At 44.1% G+C, this 21356-nt stretch overlaps 1 protein-coding gene across 1 annotated transcript in view; it reads left to right on the forward strand.

The window, feature by feature from the left end:
- ELL3 (elongation factor for RNA polymerase II 3) overlaps positions 1-21356 on the forward strand; it is a 259380-nt gene that overhangs the window by 11092 nt on the left and 226932 nt on the right. Inside the window, exon 2 of the mRNA XM_086958187.1 lies at positions 11802-11855. Coding sequence (XP_086814313.1) covers positions 11802-11855 — 54 coding nt within the window. The remainder of the gene's footprint in view (positions 1-11801; positions 11856-21356) is intronic.

Consider the following 21356-nt stretch of genomic DNA (forward strand, 5'->3'; position numbering starts at 1 on the left):
TCACTATTAACAATTCTAAAATGTTACACTCTTTAATCGCCAATAAGAAGGTAGGAGCTGACTCTACACAAGTAAGCGAACGGGTAGATAACGATTCCCAATCAATAGCTCCATGCAAACTTGCACCTAAAATAGTAAAAAGGCCTGTGATAAACAGTGACAATAGAGTAATTGACCCAAGGGGTAGAGTTCTGGGCATTGAGGCAATCCAGGGCCTCACAGGGGGTCTGCAGTTATATCAGGAAGTCTGTGCTCAGCCATCTAACCGGCCACTGGCCCTATCCATCTTAACAAGCCGGTTCAAGGCATAGGAAACCGATCTATCCTAGATTTACCCCCCCAAAGCACTCCTTTAGTGGTGGTTATGGCCAAAGTCCCTCCTCTCCGTCAAGGGGAAAAAAGGACTACTTTCAACTAAAGAACAAGATTACTCACTGGTTTTCACAAAATATTGAAGGCAGCCATATGGTAGGTTACAATATAATTATGGCCCGCCGAGTTGGATGGCTGGAACGCTCTAGGAAGACTAGAGAGGGCGATTGTATAGTCATAAACTTCAATAGCCCGATACCAGTAGCTAGGATCTTTAGGGAGTTAGACCGAAGTATAACGTCGAAGGGCCAGGGCATTGAAATATTGCCTCTTGTTTTTTTTTTACAGACCAGGTAATCAGGGGCACATTTAGTCACTGGAATCCTATGAATAGGACGCCCGCCAATAACATTCGCTTTCCAATGGGAACAAGAGGGTGGAGCACAATACCTATGAAAACAAATAGAGCTTGGCCCAGAGGAGACCAAGGAGATATTGCAGATGTTGAGGTCACAAATAGATTTAATGTTCTTTCGGGCCTCAATGACTGCGACTGACTGGGTAGTAACCGAGTTAGCTGTCATTTGCAGGAAGACTCTAATCCCCCTCCTGTTTATCCTTCATGCCGGGCTGACATGATGAATGGAAATACTGATTCTGTTGCAGTTATTCGCAACACTATAGCTCTCTCCACTCCCTCAGTAGGTATCCCCCCCAGGACTTTCCCATAGCGAGAGGGATGGTGTGGGAAAGCTAGTTTCATGGTATATAGCTGGCATGCGCCTTAAACAGGAAACTCCGGATTGGCTAAACTTTGTTAACACTTTTGATGTGTGCATTTTCCAGGAGACATGGCTGTGTGAACCCTCTTTTGCCCAGGGGTATTTGAATTACTCGGCCCCAGCAACTAAAGGTCCCAAGGGCCGACCTATGGGTGGCCTGACTATATGGGTCCAGCAAAGTATGTTGCTTACTGTTAAGGTGGTAGATGTTGGAAGTAAAGATATCCAATACATTAAAATGGACATGGGCCCTCTAGGACGGCTTGACATTTATAATGTCTATGCCAGGGGCAACAAGGTTGGGAGGTCAGAAGTTTTAGCGGCTTTGGGTTCCCTCCTTGAAACCCATTCTCTGGACAATAACATTATCATAGCCAGTGACCTGAACCGTACTTTTGAACCTTTGGCCATCTGTGATGATTTTGCTGGGGAGGAAGAGGGTAGGCAATGGAGGCTCCCCAAACTTGAACTGAATCCTGTCACTCGATGGTCCGAAGATATTATCTGTTTAAATGCTATTTGTCTCGAAAGGGGTTTAAGGGCACTAAACGGGAGTACCAAGAGTGACAAGGCGGGGGCATGTACCTTCGACAATGGGCGACATAGGAGCAGAATAGACTATGTTTTCTGTAGCTTGAAACTCTGGAAATTAGTCTGCGACTGGAAGTTAAATGGAGGATCGAAACCAATCACAATTCGTTGTGCGTAGAGCACAAATGGTGGACACCCGAAAACGAGACCCCGACTTTAGTGAGGGGAGTGTCCCTTTTGATTGTCCCAACAAACGATATGCATAGGTTAAAATGGCCATATGTCTTGTCCAATCAACGGTCTATGGATATTATTAACGCTGAGGCAGATAAAGCGATAACGGCTATGGAGCAGGCCAATCTAACCATATCACGCCCGAACACAGCAACAGAAATCCATGATAATCTCTTTTTCATGATCAGAAACCATTTCCTGAAACATATAAAGAAGACCAGTAGGGAAATTATCAAGCCAGCAAAATGGTATAAAACCCAGTGCATGAATGCCCGCTTAGCTTTAGGTACCGCAATCAAGAGGAGAGAACTGACGGCTATTCGTATCGCTAGAAAGGCCTATAAGGATAGTATATCCTCAGCTAAGAAAACATGGGATAAGATCCACTGGAATGAGCTAAAGGATGCGAGTGGGAAAAAAGATTCCAGGCTCTTTTGGAACATTGTAAAATGGGGCAGGGGTGGAGTCCCCGACCCTCCGGATAATAACGTATCGGAGAAGGACTTGGTTAACTATTTCAAGCCCAAGTATGCCGAAACGCAACTTGGTAGTGAGATGGTTGGGTTTAGGCCGGTTTACTTTAAAGATAGCTCCTTTAGTAACAAAGAAGTAATGATGGCCCTCAGCTCGGTGACTAGTGGCAGAGCCCCAGGCTTAGACGGGGTCCCGGCGGATCTCTTTATTAATGATAAAGATCGCTGGTGTAAGTATATCCTTCTTCTTGTTAATGCAGTGGCACAGCGAGCACCTGTACCGACATCCTGGCAAGGTGCAATTATAATACCTGTATTTAAGAAGGATGATCGATCCAAACCCGGGAACTATAGACCTATAAGCTTAATTGACACCATCCAAAAGGTGGTGGGGAGGATGGTTGTCAGCAAGCTTTTGGACTGGGTTGAGTAGAACAATGCCCTGTCTCCATTCCAAGCTGGGTTCCGGAAGTCTACCAGTACGGTGGACCAGGTATTTCGATTTACCTTACTCCAGTGGCGCACTGTGTTGCTGGGCGAGGGCAGCCTGTACACGGTTTTTGTCGATTTGCGGGCTGCCTTCGACCTGGTTCCAAGGTCTAAGCTGTGATCGGTACTGAGGAACCTGGATTTACTTGAAGAACTACTGACAATGATAATGCGGCTGCATGAAGCGAATTTTGCCAAGATTCAGTGGGGGTGGGGGGCAGGGAGCGGTCACCATAGACTTTCTGGCGGAGCGGGGAGTTCGGCAAGGATGTTCGATGGCCCCCTCGCTCTTCTCCTTATTTATTAACGGTGTTGTGGCTCGCATGTTATCTGCTAATGTGGACGCACCGTCTCTGGCTGGTATTAAGATACCGATTTTAATGTTCGCAGACGACACCCTGATTTTATCAAAGTCTCCGTGCGTCCTACAGCGAGCAGTACTTATTTTTGACAATTTTTGTGGGGAGCATGGCTTAGAAGTCAATGTGGTTGAAACTAAGCTTATGACTTTTAACCCCCATCGAAGTTTTAGATCCAAGTTGACTATGAATGATCGCCCTCTAGAGATAGTCAAAGCTTTCATGTATCTGGGTAACCATGTAACAAATGATCTTATATGGTCCCAGCATATAGATATTGCAGTCCTAAGGCATAGACAATTGGCTGGTGCTCTTGGTTCAGAGCATAGAAAATCTAGGACTAAACCAATCAAGCCAGCATTGCATGTCTACGAGGCCAAGGCCCTCGGCTCTGCACTATACGGTGCCGAGTTGTGGGGCTTTGAGAAGCTCCAGTCATTACAAACATCAGAAAATACGTTTTTCAGGGCAATCACTGGTCTTCCTAAAAGTACTTCATTGCTCCCACTCAGGTATGATTTGGGCAGGAAGGCTGTAGTAGATCTGGCGAGGCTCCGTCCTATCCTATACTGGAGGAGGCTCTGGACCACTCCCGAGCTTTACCATTATGCCGAGGGGTTTCTAGCTATAATTAAAGCGGATGCGTTCCATAAATTAGGCTGGCTGAATGTTCTTAGAACTGTGCTGGGTGATCTCTGTCTCCAACTGCTCTGGCATAATCCGACAGGTGCCTCATTCCCAACTAAAAAAGTCCTAAAGGAAATCTATTGGGAAAATGTGGCTACTCGGAATTGGAGAGATACCAATGCAGGTTCTATGGCTGGAGGTTTCTTAGAAGCTAAACTGTATCCCAGCTTAGAACTCTATTGGGATGCTACTATTCCAACTCCAGTCCCAGTGGAATGTAGGGAAGGTGTTGGATAGTAAATTAAATCTATTCCCTACCCTAGAGCGCCCCCAGCGCAATGCGTTGTAATGGTTTGCGTTGTAAAAGTACTGCGTGGTAAAAGTTGCGTTGTAAAGGATGTTTCCCATCTAATAGCAACTGTCCAGCCTGTGGAGCACATAAGGAAACAATTGGTCACTTCTTATTTTCTTGTAGAACCTATGAAGAACCCAGGCGCATTTGGTTAACACCAGCGTGCAAAAATCTAGGTACCACCAGTAGCGCGTTAGCTCTAAGAATTATTTGTACTAGCACTTTTTTGCCTTTAGTTATAGCAACAGCCAAATATCTTGGACGGGCATGGACTTTCAGACAGAGGGTTTTAGGCAGCTGATTGTCTCTTATTGTATTCAGGGTTTGTCTGTATTTTATCATACTTGAATATTTTATTCGTAACTTTTACTTATGAATTAATGTTTTCTAAATGCTGAGGTGCTTTCTTAATGATGTTTTTATATTTATGATTGTACGCGCTTTTATGAGAAAAACTCGAATAAAGCATCTTTGATTTGATTTGTAAATATGAGGCTTATGAGTCTGAGATGTCTGCACCCACAAGATGGAGAAATGGGGACATGATGACCGGGACACCTAGATGAAACCAATCCAGCATACCAGGAAAGTGAGAAAACCAATGAGATGTTAGACTGCCTATGCAGAGGAAGGAACTTTTTTAAAGGGCCCTCTGCACAAACTTTTTGAGTCAGTCTATAGTTCTGAATCTGTTTGGCGCCCCAGCTAGAGTATACTTTGGATAATGGAATTGGAATTGGAATTGGATTTGTAGAGCGCGTGGTTACCAAGGGGCGTCCCAGCGCTGAGCTCGAGGTGTTAGACAGGGAGCAGGTGTGACCTAGGGAAAGAGCCAGGTTTTTAGGAGCTTACGGAATTTTGATAGGTTGATTTCACTCTGCATGTTCAGGGGGTGGGAGTTCCAAAGTTTGGGGGCATTGTACGAAAAAAGGCGTCCTCCTGACCGCGCCTTCTTGATTCTCGGGACGTTTGCCAGAAAAAGATGATTGGATCTTAGCTTCCTGTTGGCTTTGTACGGTTTAATCAAGGGTTTCAGTATCGGGGAGCCCTTATCCTGGAGAATTTTAAGCGTTATACAAAGGGATTTGAAATTAATTCTCTCTTGGATTGGGAGCCAGTGAGGTGAATTTATGGCAGGCTTGGCGGAGCATTTTTTATGCCAGTTAGCAGCCTAGGTGCCGAGTTCTGGACAAGTTGGATTTTGTTTGACTGATTTCGGGGCGCCTAGGTAAAGGGTGTTCCCGTAATCCAGACTGGAGAGAATAAGGCCCTGAATAAGTAGTTTCTTGGAGTGGGGGGGGGGGGTAGGAGGGGGAGAATGTTTCGTGTGGTGCGTAAAAGGCCGAAACAGACTCCAGCAGTTTTCCTGGCTTGGGTCTGAAAAGAGAGGTCCTGGTTGAGCCTGACACCTAGGCTTTTTATTTCTTTCTTTGCAGGGGGGGAGGGGGAGCTTGTCCCATGCAGGTATGCCACATCAGTTTGGGGGGGAGGATTGCTTGATTGCCTAGCACTAGAATCTCTGATTTGTCTCCGTTTAGTTTGAGGAGTGATTTGCTCATTCAGCGGAATTATCTTGGAGACATGAGCATAGATTTTCTGAGAATAGGTCCGTCAGTTTGAGGGAGACAACAAGTTGGGTGTTGTCTGCGTACATGACTAGTTTGTTGCCGAACGGGGCTACAATTTCTTCTAGTGGGGACATATATACATTGAAAAGTGTGGGGCTTAGGGAAGAGCCCTGAGGCACCCCGCATTGGAGTGGAATGGCTCTGGATCGGGTATTGCCATCCGAGACCTGGAAGGTTCTGTTTTCTTAAAATGACTTGAGCCATGATAGGGCTGTCACTGTGACTCCTTTTCTGTTTAGACGGTGGACAAGGATACGGTGGTCCACCGTATCAAAAGCAGTGCTTAAGTCTAGGAGGATCACTGCTGCCGATCCACCCGAGTCTAGAATCGTTCTTGCTTCTTCTACAACTGCCAGCAGGGCGGTATCAGTGCCCTGACAAGCCGGAAGCCTGACTGCGAGCAGTGTAGAAGGCCATTAGATTCAAGGAAGGTGGAGAGCTGTTGGTTAACACATTTTTCTGCCACCTTGTTGATTCCAGGGAGTATAGAGATGGGCCGGTAGTTGCCCAGCTCTACGGGGTCCAGATGAGGTTTCTTTAGTAATGCTCTTACTGTGACTTTTTTCCAGCTGGAAGGAACGGTACCCTGTTCTAGGGAAGCGTTTAGAAGTTTAGTGATGGGGGAGGTGATGGTAGGTGTCACAATTTTCAGGATGTTAAAAGGGGCAGGGTCAAGGGGGGGAACCGCTTTTGATTGAATTTAGAATGTGGGGAAGCATCTCCAAGGTGAGGGGGGAGAAGGAGTCTAAGTGTGGGGTGTTGATTGTGGAGGTCAGGGGGTGATGTCCTGGGAGGTGGTCTGCGGCTGGGAGGATTTTTAAGATATTTTGGTGGAAAAAAATTCAGCTAGTTCGTTGCATCTACAACCAGAGGAATCAGTGAGGGGAGGTGGGTCAGGGACTTCCAGCAGTTTTTTAACAATGCAGAATGTTTCTCTGGAGGAGTTGACGGAGGTTTGAATTTTTTCTTCGAAGAAGGCCACCTGGGTGGTTTTCAGGCAGGCTTTAAAGGACCTGATGGCTACTCTATATTCTATTTTTTTGCTACTGGCCCAGTCCTTCCTCCATGCATGTTCAAGTTTTTTACATTGTTTTTTCAAGTCGTGGAGTTCTGGGGTAAACCAAGGGGATTTGAAGGTTCCCTTATTTTTAGGTAGGATTTATTTTGGTAATACTTGGTCTAAAGAGTTTTCTATCCAGGTTGAAAATTGCCTGTCCGCTGAGTGTATATCTGGTTCGAGTGTGGGGATGGTTATTTCGAGTTCGCGTCTCCAGTCATCAAGGACTAGTTTTGACCAAGGGCGTTCTGGTAGGCGAGGTAGTGGCCCGTGGGGGAGGGGTCGGTGATGGTTTGCCAGGTGAATGGTACTAGGAAGTGGTCTGACCATGGGATGGGGAGTGGCTCACTAATTTTTTTTTTTTGGCTCACTAGTTTTTAATCCGGGATTTTTTGATAGGATGGGGTCCAGTAGGAGACCTTTTATGTGTGTAGCTTGATGGTTTGTCAAGTGGATCTGATAGGTAGCCAAGTCGACTGTTAGGTCACCTGCCAGTTTGTCCAGGGGGTCGTCGAAGTGGAGGTTTAAGTCTCCTAGTAGTGTGAAGTTGGAAGTGAGGCAAGAGCGAGAGATGGTGGCTTCCAACAGTGAGCTACAGAATTGCCCATGTGCTCCCGGTGGGCGGTACAGGAGGATGCCCGAGAGTGATTTAGAGGGTGAGAGTTGGATGATGAAATGGGCATTTTCACAGTCGAGGATTAGGCTATCTAATAAGCGGCAGGAGAGATGATTTTTATGGATAGTTGCGATTCCGCCACCCTTTCGACCTACTCTGTCGAGGCGCTGGATAAGGTATCCTGAGGGGAGGGCTTGCACCACATCCGGCTCAGAGCTTGGTGATAGCCATGTCTCTGTCAGGAACAGAGCATCCAGTTCTGAGTCCTGTTTAGCATGTTTATTTCTACAGAGTGTTTGGGCAGGGATCTGCAGTTCAGCAGGGCCATGCTGATTGCGAGCTCGATAGGGGGTGGGGTTGTCTTTGGTGAGAGAGTGTAAGAGCAGTGGGTGCAGTTGCTTTGTCGTCCCTCCAGGGAAAGTGGGTGAAGGCATGGTGTGTCTAGAGCCTGCCTTAGATGAAATAGTCTCCCGGTTGTAAACTCTGGGAGCATAGGCGGCGGGGGCAGAGATTCCTGGCACAGACGGGCGCAGATGGGCTTGCCTTTGGCGCGCCCTCGGTTCGCCCGCTGCGCGAACTGAACGGCATCGATCTTTTATGGAGGGACAGGGTAGAGCAACTAGCCTGCTAACCTGCAAGCGAGGGGGAAGTAGTATTCACTTCCGGCCCGCCTTCCCTCCACAACAATCTGAATCAGTGGTGGACCGGGGAAGGGGGTGTGTGATCAGGTGAGAGCAGCGTGGTTCAAAACAGTACTTCAAACAATAATTTCCTGGTTATAAGAAGCGCAACAGTGCTCAAGGTGAGGTGGGCAGCTATAGGTTTTAAAAGCAATCTATGTGACCAATGGGTTTAAAAACAATCTATGGGAGCCCTTTGCCACTCGCTACAGCGATGTGGTAATTCGGTCTCCGTTACCTGCAATGTCGAGTCAGAGAATGGACTGAGGATATTGGAATGCATTCTATGGAAGCAGGCTGCATAGATCCATGTATGTGGGCATGTGCTGTAGTGTCCATCAGAAGAGGGTTGCTGTGCCAGGGGTATTCTCCCTGTTTGCCTAAGTGGATTATGGTGGTGGATGGGGACATATATCATATACGTACAATGAATTCCTGCGGAGGATGCTGTTCCCTCTATCAGAAGCTCAAATCTCAAGGGATTCTCTGTCTAAAGTGTCATCTGGTGCAAGTCTCAACTCTGCTTCGTTCTAATGTCGCCCGGGCTGTGGCTTTTATTAGGATGGTTTGCGGGCAGAGATTAGCGGAGTTCACCCTGCCCGTACTCATAGGTCACTGTAGGCGATTAGTTTGATATGATGGAGGCTCTAAACATGGTTCCAGATGCCAAACCCTTGGAATCTCTTTTATAGATGAGTTTGTTTCTTAAGATCGTGTTGAGTATTTAGATGTGCTGTGTGCTTATATAGCTCCGTGGGTTAATGGACCTTTTGAAGAAATCTTTCGTAATTTGACAGTCGCACCTCTTAGTGTCGCCTTACGCTTACAGCCTTCTGCCATTCATCTTTATAGTACCATGGTGACTGCAACATTTTAAGTGCGTAGAAGAACATAAGTTAACCTTTATATTAACATGAGAAGAATTTAGATATTTTTTAGTTGCGTATTGGAGGGGTCACCTGCACTATGGAAATTGGACCCCCATCTGTCTTATTGTTAAAAAATAAAAAAAAACATTTACCATGCAATAGGTTTCGCATTTTCTCATTCCCTTGATGAAAGGCAGAAACTTCCACTCTGTCTTTCGCTTCAACTATCTGCTTGTGCTCCTTAGCCCTCTCAGCACTTCATCTACTTGGAGTTATGGATCGTGGTGCTTGCGCCTTCATTAAACACCTGAGAAAACATACTTACATGAAGGCATCTGCAGATGCTGCTAAACTATTTTAGTGAAGAAAGTAGAGGCGGGGTCTTGGCGACAACCTTTTTCCCACTCCCTTTTAATGTGAGGCCTGTGAATCATCTGAGATGGGGTGAGCTTCTTCTTTGCTAGGCCCCTTCTCTGATGTCACCTGGCGTGTAGCTGAAGAGCAGGACAGCAAGACCCAGGAGCTAGGTGCGCAAGCAAGTCCAAGCAGGATCAGCGGCTGGCCTGTGGGGGTGCTGGGATCTGAAAGGCCTGACATTTGATTGACCCTTCTCCAGTCTCACCTGCCTCTCGGAGACATCTGTCTGTTCAAGAATCTCCTAATTACCCCAGCGGACAGGCTTTCTCTGGCACCCCTGTCCATTGTGTCTCTTGCCTGCAGGTAACATCTCTTGTTAAGAGGGCTGATGCTGTGACTCAGCAGCTGGACCGTGCAAGGGGTTGGGGAGTGCTCAGCCACATGCAGAGAATCCGGAAGCTGTAACTGTAAGGCTTTTCCTCATCTCATGGCAAGGCAAGGCAGGACTCGATGAATGTCGTAACCTTGTATAGTAACTCTACAAGCTAGACACGTCGACGTAGATATGAGATTACGTATATTGTTAAAGTACCTTTAACTTCATCTGTCTTCTTTTAAGTATGAGTGCTTTGGCTAGAGCTCCCTATGTCTCCCCCTGGAATTTCTTAACCATGTTTTTGGTTCCATTTTTCTGCTGGATTGGGAACAGTTTCTCTTTTGAGTGTTTGACATGTTTCTAGCCAGCTTGAGTGTAACCCAGGGATTTCCTACAAGTTAAAAGGTATTGGCCTTTCGGGGCATGCCCTTTGCTTTTTTTAATTCTTTGTTTCCAATTTGAAGTTTATGTTCTAAATTCGCAGGATTCGGCATTAAGACAAGTGCATTGCCCATCATATCAATTAGCGAACCTTCTGTGAAATGCTGCTTCCTCCCACACGTGCCTTAAAACAGCTCTACTGTGCCCATTCAGTCTCCTCTCTATGCATCATCATCTTCATGACCGCTGTTGCAGAAAAATTATGCACCAGGAATTGTGCACTTTCTGGACTTGGGCACTTACGGTCCTAATGCACACAGGTCACTGCTATCTTATCCAGGCCTCATTCATTGCTGTGATGTTTCTCCAACCCAATGTCAACACAAACACATATAGTCCTGAAGGTAGGACAGTAATGTAGCCTGTCCCCGAAAATTATTAGGAATGATGATTTAAAAAAAGTTATTTGGCATCGTCTTGTCGGAAGAGTGAGGTGCCATTGGCTACGTTTGTGAACTTAACCAGGATACAGTAGCGCGCTTTGAAGGGATTTTTATGCAAATGCTAAAAAAAAGTGGGTCGAGTGAAGAACCCTGTGATTGTGTGTGTAATTGAAGATGGTGTCTGTGGAGCTATATCTTATGCATTGCTCCATCCTGCTGATTATAAAGAAAGCAAACCAAGTTAATGTTTCTGCTGGGAAAGGTGACACATTGGTTAGTTGTCACAACAGTACTTAAAGAACAAGGTAATACCCTTATAAAAGGTTATTACATTTTCTAAGAATCTACCTGAATGTGTTCATGACCTTTGCTAAAAAGAGACTTCCTTTACACAGGAGAAGTAGGTGGCACTCCTACTTACCCTGAAAATGTGGAGGAGATCCTCATGGACCCACCTCGGACACCTGTGATGTTTTTCATCCATGGTATTGCCAAGATCGAAAGGCTCAATGGAGCAATTATCATGTAGGTTTTAAAAAATCCTTAATTTTATAATCCTTGTTATCTTTGGTGGTGCTTATTATCCTTTGTTAATTTCGTGTAATAAATATTTAACATTCCATTAGAAGTAAAAATACACAATACATTTGGATGGAAGGCTCAAAGGGTAGCGTAGCCATGTGCCACTTACCTGGCTTTCGGCTCACCTTCATTGTCTCTGTTCTCAGTAAAGCGTCATGCCAAGTTCATGGTCTCCTAGGAGCAGTGGAACTCTTCTCTGGGACTCTTTCTTGGAACCTCTTCAGCCAGAACAAAGAAGCACCGACTAACACCAGAAAGTAAGCAGCAGGCACACGCAAAGTCACCGATTTACTGCCATCTACAACCCAGAATACAGAATTTACTCATGTGACCATATTTTCCTAGATTCACTCAAGCAGCCATCGTTTTGGGTTTCAGTAGAAAAGTTGGTAAATGGTTTTACATTGATAATGTGCATTCATTGCTAGTCTGATCCGCCGCAATAACATGTTATTATTTGAGATGGCTGGGAATCCAAAAATGCTTTCATAATCCATAATGTCATACTTAGGGAACTAGCTTTCAAAGTGAAGAACTGAATCCTAAGTTTAGAAGCAAAGGTATTTAAAGGGGTGAGCTGAAAGGACTGACTTGTGAGAATGAATTATATTGTTTTTACTGAACTACTGTTCTCTTGCATTCCCTTTCCACAGGTCTCTGGAGCGAGACTGTCCCAGCCAGTAATCTCTTTCCAAGGAAACCAGGGGGTAAGTACAGCAGTGTCTGAGCACGCCTAAAGGGGAGGTCATATGATTTTTTTGTTTGTTTTGGTTTTCTTAAAGGGGAACACCCGCGTTTTATGTTAAAATGACCAATGTATTCTCTTAATTTCAATGTTCCCGTTTTAATAAAAATTACCTCTCATGGTGTAACAGATGAAGAATGGCGGTGGCCCTCAAAGAAAGGAACGTGCCTTATAAAAACTAATGGCTTCTAGCCCACGTATAAGACGATGTGAATGAGTGGTAAGGGCCAGAATGACTACACCAAAAAGTCACATTGCCCCTGACATCCAGGGATCTAACAATGAAGGTTGTGTGTAGCTCTATTGTAACATAGACAGACATGCTAGACAATGTTCAGACACATGTCTGCTCCATTTTGGCTAATTGTGATCCTTTGCTGTACAAAAAAATTGTCCTATTCACTGTAGCAGAGCGTAAGCTCTTGGACGCGATTTAGAGCTTGCTGTAATACATTAATAGTTCTTCCCTGGTAGTAGGGGCCATAGTACAAAGGCCAATTTACTGCCCTAATTGGCCTTTGTAATAAGGGTGTAACTGCCATTTGGCAGTCAGCTGTTCTGGCACTAGTAGTGATAGTGGCCTTTAGCCCAATATTAGGGCACGGGGCATGCTTCAAGTAGGATAAATGTGTCTGGACAACTTTCTCTCAAATGGTTGATGGTGTCTACCAGTGGAATGTTTTCACGTAGGGAATGGAATGAGCATGCTGAAATTGCCATCATCTGGCAGGGGCAGTAGTGAATGGTCCCTTCTTCTGATGATATTGTTACAACAATGTTATATCACCTCTAAACTATTAAGTACCTGTGCCTAATGCACCATGGCCATTTCCATAATTGTCGTGTTGATTCTAAACAGGCATTTGTCAAACGGATTATTCATTGCATTTTTCAGCCTAAGCGTTTATTTAAAAGTCCCCAAACGTAGTCAGCAAGATCAGCTCAAGGTATTGTCTGGTGGCGGTGAAGGCAGGTATTGTTGGGATGCAAAGCTTCCAGAGGAGGATTTTACTATCACGCAATGAGTGCCTCTTTCTCATTGGCATCAAACAAATGTAATAAATCAGCTGGGATAGATTTAAAAGGCAGTCATATCCCTGTCCTCCGCTCCCTCAGTAGGGACTTCACTAGGTAATGTTGTTGAGCAGAGATCAGTATCCCAAATGGACGCTCTTTATTTTTCAAATCATTTATAATTGGTGTATCTGCTACAACATCCATAACTTTTCCTTGATGTGGGTGCAGACAGTTGTCACTTGGAGCAGCTCCAGGAATGTGTTCAGAGCATCCCTTGGGACATGTAGGTTTTGGGGGTTGCATCACCTCCTCGTAACCCACTGAGTGAGGCACTGATAGAGTCCAGTGGAGATGAGGAGGTGGCAATGGTCACTAAATCCGCCCAAGAAGTGGAGAATGATGGAGTGTATGATGTCTTATTACATGGCTGAACAGGGAATCAATGTGTTTGCTCATTAACGGGTCTGCCAACGCTTAAAACTGCCCTCAAAATATGTCCGGCACAGTAACGTAAAGCAGCAATGCATAGTTGGGATCCTTATTCTGCCCGTGTAAATTTCAAAGCAATGACTTTGATGGACCACTTCTTGTATACGTATGTGGTATACACTGTTGGTATGTGACTGATCGCACAAGTATGCTAAAGCATCTGCTTACGGTTTGTAATAACATTGAAGGAGACCTTGATTGTATTTGATCTGGTAGTCAGCCGGTCAAATTCCTATCCTAGGGGGGAGTGGGGTGCAACGATGGGAAGGTAGCCGGCCACTTGAGACCAAATTCTTGAATTGCAGTTATTGCAAGGATGTTCTTCTCAGTGAGTTATTACTGCCTACTGCTGCTAGGTCTGACATGTTGTATTCCATTGGAGAAAGGCCAGTCACTAAGACTGGTTGGAGTGGGGAAGCGCGGACATTTACCCCATGACTATGACACTTAAATAAATGTAAATGAGATGGTACAATCACAAGGGGGGTAAAGCGGGGTCAACTTCAGTCCGTATCTTCCTTGGGTAGAAAAATGTCCTCAATTTTCCAGACAAAAGGAGGGGCAAGAACTAAAGTCAGAAGTTCAATGAAGACAAAAATTATTTAGTTCCGATTGAACTTGTAATGCATAACACAAGGACAATATGGTGTATATTGTGTGGGGAACAGAGTGTGAGGCAGACTAGGATTACTTATTTCTTTCGTTTCGTCCTTGACCCATTCAAGAGGTACTCGCCTGCTTTCCTCTCCTCCATGGCATCTAACAAGACTTTTCATGACTTTAAGGTACTGGAAGGGCAGTCGGAAGCGAGCTGTGTTTGCCAAACAGTTTCCTATGACTCTTAAGGGTGGGTTAGATTCTTCAACATCACCTCGCCCATTTGTTGCTTGTACTTTCCTGGAATCACCTGCCGTTATTGAGAAGGGATTAGGGACAAACCCTATTAACCTTTACATTGTCCAGCGGCTCCATATGTCCAAATCAGGCCAGCCACTGAGCTGGTCACAAGTTCTTCAGCCTTTCTTAATATTCCACAACTAAGGGTGAGTTATTGTAGTGATCAGAACAGAATGTTATTTGATCCTGAAGCCTTGCATACGATGCAAGAATTGGGTACTGTGCTGTGTTGCCTCCCCACATGCGCGGGACATGGTAGTCCATTCTCTGATCATCTGAGGTACTTTGGAACTGATAAGTCTTTTCGATAGAGTTGCCCCGGAATGATTGGTGCTGATGTCGAAACATGCCGAAACATGACTATGCATGGGCATATCAATCAAGTGTTGAAGGGGTCTAAGAGACTGAGCTGAAAGAGAAAATTCTGAGAAGGTTTTAAACTCGGATACAGCATGGCATAGTAATACCGAAAAAAAGCATTATACATTTAGAGCTAAGTCCTTAAAAAATATGTGTTTTTTTTACAGGACAATTAAAAGTATGAACAATAAACAAACCGGAAGGCTCTGTCACACTCGGTGGCTGAGATAGCATCTTAAACAAATGGTATGTGCTAAGGCGCTACAATTCCAATAACACAGCATCTATGGACAGTGTTATTCTATAGGAGCATGTCTGTAAAGTCTTGGCTATCTTTGAAAACCTTACTGTCTCAATTGTCTTACTGAGGCTTTGGTACAGTCCCTAGTCAAAAGTTATTTTTTTAGTTATGTTATGATACCTATGCCCCTTGTCCTAGTTGACTGGGCTCAAGGGGTACAACTCATTGGGTTTGGGCGCAGGCTGCCGAGGGGCTTCCAAAATTAAACAGATCACAGCTGTTGATCATGTTGATAGAAACAGTTTGTGGATAATAAGAGAGTATTCCTCACAGTGTAATCTGTATGCTTGTGAAAATCATTGCTCATATACGAGTTGTGCTTCAGAGATGCTGTCTCAGATTTCAGCTCAATCTGTCTTTAAATAATAGCGTGTGTTTGCCTCTTTGTTCGGTATTTATTTGGCAGAAGTGCTTGACATTTTGATGTCGGACAGAATTTGTCCTCCTAAGCTGCAGACCTGCCACCATTATTTAGTGCTGGACGCGGATGCCCTTGTCCTACTTGATGTTAACTGTGATAGGCTGCAGCATGCGCCTGACGCCCAGATGCAGGGAGTGAGACCAAAATCAACCCGGGGAAATCCAAGGTATTGACCCTTACAAGGTGCTCCATGATAGCATTTGAAGAACGTGCTCCATGATAGTATTTGAAGAACGAGCACCATGATAACATCTGAAGAGCGAGCACCATGATAACATCTGAAGAGCGAGCACCATGATAACATCTGAAGAACAAGCACCATGATAACATGAACAAGCACCATGATAACAAAAACGAGCACCATGATAACATGAACGAGCACCATGATAACATTTGAAGAGCGATCACCAAGATAACATCTGAAGAGCCAGCCCCATGATAACATCTGAAGAGCGATCCCCATGATAACATTTGAAGAGCGAGCACCATGATAACATTTAAAGAACGAGCACCATGATAACATGAACGAGCACCATGATAACATTTGAAGAGCGATCACCAAGATAACATCTGAAGAGCCAGCCCCATGATAACATCTGAAGAGCGATCCCCATGATAACATTTGAAGAGCGAGCACCATGATAACATTTAAAGAACGAGCACCATGATAACATGAACGAGCACCATGATAACATTTGAAGAGCGAGCACCATGATAACATTTGAAGAGCGAGCACCATGATAACATTTAAAGAACGAGCACCATGATAACATGAACGAGCACCATGATAACATTTGAAGAGTGAGCACCATGATAACATTTAAAGAACGAGCACCATGATAACATGAACGAGCACCATGATAACATTTGAAGAGCGAGCACCATGATAGCATTTGAAGAGCGAGCACCATGATAACATTTAAAGAACGAGCACCATGATAACATGAACGAGCACCATGATAACATTTGAAGAGCGAGCACCATGATAACATTTAAAGAACGAGCACCATGATAACATGAACGAGCACCATGATAACATTTGAAGAGCGAGCACCATGATAACATTTGAAGAGCGAGCACCATGATAACATTTAAAGAACGAGCACCATGATAACATGAACGAGCACCATGATAACATTTGAAGAGTGAGCACCATGATAACATTTAAAGAACGAGCACCATGATAACATGAACGAGCACCATGATAACATTTGAAGAGCGAGCACCATGATAACATTTGAAGAGCGAGCACCATGATAACATTTAAAGAACGAGCACCATGATAACATGAACGAGCACCATGATAACATTTGAAGAGCGAGCACCATGATAACATTTGAAGAGTGAGCCCCATGATAACATTTGAAGAACGCAAGGCTGCTTTTGGGGAGAGGTCTGGGTGATTCAATGCACTAGGATCTTGATTCTCAGTGAATTACAGAGGTTTGCCCACTACAGCACCAAAGGCAAAAGACCTTTAATTGTGAAGCAGCGTTGTATCCTTTCAGCTCACGACTTGTGGTCTCCTGCCTGTTGTCATTTTCATGGTAGTCCCATCACTGCTAGAGCGGTCTTGGGATTCATGTTCAACTTGCATCCTGCCCCAAGCCCCTCTCTGCTCTGCTACATTAATGTGGCTGATAGGGATGAGAGAGGAACGTGGTGTTGGGAGCTACTGCACCTCTTGGGTAGACAGCATGAATATGCCAAGTGTTCTCCAGACCCAAGAAGTATGAAGAGGGAGGCCAAACACCATGGCTTTCTTGGCTGCTGCTGGCAGTGAACACCTATCCGGTAAAAGTTCTGCAGCCTGGCAGTTGAAATTCGGGTCTCCATTCCCTTGTATTCCTATCAAGTCTATCCTGTCCTATAACTAGAATGAGCGTTATGGACTGACGATTTGGCTTCGTTGGGATTTTGGGGACGGAGAGACTGCAGGTGCACTGCTTTCTGGTGTGTTTGCCTTCAGGCTCTGACAGGAAGAGCTATAGGCCATATGTTTGCATCCTTTGGGAGGCATACGTTCAAAATGGAGGCAAGCCCACAAACTGGGGATTGGTAGCGAGGGAGGCTGAAAAGGTGCCATTAGGGCGTCACAATATGAGGACGGACAGTGTCATGAGTAGAAAAATGCAATGCAAGCCGCGGGCAGGGTTCTAATACATATTATTTTTTATTGCAAACTCAGGCCCCCAAAAAACTTACAACAGAATTAAAACTAGGAAAGTAGTTATGGCTTACTTAAGTGGTTATAACCGAAAGCCTTTCAAAATAGGCCAGGCTCTTAAAGCACATGATGCACAGATGTAAGCGTATGTAGCAAATCGTATGGTCTAATACTGCCAGGATAGTTCGGATCGTTAACTCACTTGCTGTGGAGCTTTCTGTATGTACTCTTTGACCACATGCTTAAATGACCATAAAATGAAGTAGGGGGTGACGGAGTCTCCTTCAGATCATTGAATGTAACATGCCAGTTGTTGGTTTTCTATCTGACAAGCACCGTGGGTTCATGAGTTTGTGCAGAATTGTATTGTACCTGGCGTCCTAAGTATTGTATGTAAGCTGCAAGGCATAAATGTGAATTATCGCAGTTACAAACTACATTTTCCATTGTTCTGTGGTTATAAAATGCCTTTCCATTGTATTGCAAGCTATATTAGGTTCTTCAAAGCATTTCATTTGTATTATACAATATATAAATGTTAATGCTTGATACAATTACACACAAAAGCACATGTTCAGTCACATGCCAGATACTCGCACAGATCTATGTGCCTGAAACAGGGGTGGGCCCTAATTTACGACTGTAATTTACTACTGCCAAACCAGAACAGTAGTCCAGCTTCACTCTTGGCCAATCACCAATACTACAGCAACTTCCTATAGAAAATAATAAAGGCATGGATTTAATAAAGAACCCTATATTAAATAGTGTTAAAATAAATTCATTTATATAAACATTATTTATATGAAATTAACTTAATGTAAATATAAACAATAAATATTTTGTTAAAATATTTTTTTAAGCTTTTTTTATTTAAAAACAAATGTAAATTGTATTTTCTAAAAATAATTATTTTTTAATGAATTCTATACTTAACATTATGTAAATTTTCAGTACCTAACATAACGATTTTACTTTAGGTGGGTTGTTTGTTTACATTTTAAATTATGCTAATTTAATATATTTAAATATTTATTTAAAAATTAAGTTAATAGTGTTGTAGCATTTCTTTTATTTTACATGTGAAATACATGTATAACATTAATGCACATTAATAATTAGCGTCAAAATAGTTTTACTAATATTTTTTTCAAATTTAATTAATGTTTATACTTTTCTTATAGCTTACCATAGCGACATCTCCCCAATAGCGGTGATCTTTCTATGATAAAGTATAGTGAAAAGTAAAAAAAAAAAACATAAGATCTATCATAGTTTACTTTCGGAAATGTGAACATCTAATATGCTTCTCATACAGTTATTCTAAAGAGGAGGGAAAGATACTCTCCTTCCTGCTCGAAAATGATGGTTTACTTCTTCAAATGTTGCTGTCTGTATGGCACATGTTCAGTGTAAGGGAACCTTACATTTCTGTTGTATCCTGTGTGTGTGCAATTACATCTTTCACTTCTGCAGCCGTCCCTGGGGTATTGTACTCTGTCTTTCAAAAGCTTAAGAAGACATTTCCACTGTAAAAAAGCCTAAACAAATTGCGTTGTTAATGTTTCTTAGATTGCCTCTGGCCAGCAGTGATCAACATGCCATTCTTTCGTAACAGGTGTAACATAGTTCACTCTGTTGTTAACTGTCTTGTTCTGGCACAAAGCAGGATAATCCGCCTTTAAACTCTTTTCTAGAAAGAGGTATCCAAGTGTTTGAACTGAGAGGTTATTATCTAATTTTTAGGTCTGGCGCGAAAGGTGCAGCTGTCTGCTGGCTTGTTAACAATTCCTCACAATATACATACAGTGGGAACCGACTGCAGCGATGGGAGCAATTGTCTCTTACCTCATGCTATTGGCTGCCTTTTTGGTCTCATCTACACACCCAATGCTCTGGGCTACAAGACTTCTGGTTTACAATTCAGTGGGCATACAACCCACCCACGGCATACCATTGGTTGCTTTTGGTATCACTCTCATTTGCAATCTTTTGATTGCTTAGCTCCCGTACGCTACCCTTACTTTCTTTTATCACCGCCTCCCTAGAGCATCGACCAAGTACATGTGCTCTTCCTCCTCTTTCTTCTTCTTTGTCTTTATGCAGTGCACTATTTTTTATATATTTTTTGAGTGTTACAGTATTTGTCATGAACGTGTAATGTGCTTTCTTACTTTTAACACAGGCTGCTTATTTATGTTGCTTTCACCCTGTTTGCTGTCTCTATTGATGCTTTAGTTAAATCTACAACTTTTCTGCTCTATGCAACTTCATTCTACGCCACTCTAATCTACATTACTCTTCACTACGCAGTCTACTCTATGCCACTCTACACAACTCTACTCTTCGCCACACCACACCACTCTACTCTGTTCCACACCACTCAGCGCTACTCTACTCCACCCTACTCTATGCCACTGTACGCCACTCCTCTGTACGCCACTTCACACCACTTTACTCCACTTTATGCCACACCACTTTATGCCACACCACTCTACACCACACCTCTCTACTCTAGTGCACAATACTCCACACAATGCAACTCCACACCACTCCATGTCACTCTACTTTCTCCACTCTATGCCAGGCCACACCACTGTACTCCACTCCATCCCACTGTATGGCACACTACTCCACGTCTCTACTCAACACCACTCTGCACTACTCAATTTCACTCCACTCCACCCTATTCTACACCAATCAACTGCACTCTATGCCACTCTATGCTATGCCACTCCACATAATGCCACTTGACTCTACTCTTTGCCACTCTACTCCAAGCCGCTCAACTTTTCGACACTCCATGACACTCCAATCCACACACTGGCACTCCACTCTATACCATGACACTTTCCTGTATGCCAATCTATGCTCTGCCACTCTACTGTACGCCACTCTACTTCATGCCACTCTACGTTATGCCACTCCGTGCCACTCTATGCTTCTCCACTCATCCCCACTCTACACTATACCAATTCACTCTACTCCACCCGCTCTGCGCTACTCTACGCAACGCCACAGCAAGCCATGCCCCTCTGCTCCACACAATGCCCCTGCCACTCTACGTCACGGCACTTTACTCCACCCTGTGCCCCTGTACACCTCTCTATCCCACTCTACTCCATGCAGGGCCACGTAAAGCCACTTTTTACTCAAATTCATTATAGGCTATGCCACTACACACCAATGTACTCCACTCCATTTTACTTCACTCTATTATATGCCACTTTTCTCTACACCACCATACTCTGCACCACTGTACTCCACTCCACAGCACTCTATATCACTCTATGCCTCTCTTTGTACACTCTATGCCAGTCCACACCACTCTACTCTGTCACTCTACTCTTGCCACTCCACTCAACTGTGCTCCACTACACTATATGCTACTCTACTCCATTCTACTCTACAGTCTACTCTTCGCCACTCCACTCTACTCTGTACCACACTACTCTACTCAACACTACTCTGCTCCACCCCACTCTTTACCACCCACTGTACACCATTCCACTATACTCCACTTCACCCCACTTTACTCCACTATATTCTATGCCACTCTACTCTACGCCTCACCACATCACACCACACCACTCAATTCTACACCACTGTACTCCACTCTTCTGCACCACTCTACTTTCTCTACTCAAGTCTACTCCACTCCACTTTACTCCACTCCATCCCACTCTATGCCACTCTACATCTCTCTATGCAACTCAACTCTGTCCAGTCTACTCCATACAATGCCTCTTTACTCACCTTCATTGTACTCTACACCACTCCACTCTTTTCTATGCCACTCTACTCTGAACCA

Source organism: Lissotriton vulgaris, chromosome 2_1 (genome assembly GCF_964263255.1).
Source record: "Lissotriton vulgaris chromosome 2_1, aLisVul1.2, whole genome shotgun sequence".
Lineage (NCBI taxonomy): Eukaryota > Metazoa > Chordata > Amphibia > Caudata > Salamandridae > Lissotriton > Lissotriton vulgaris.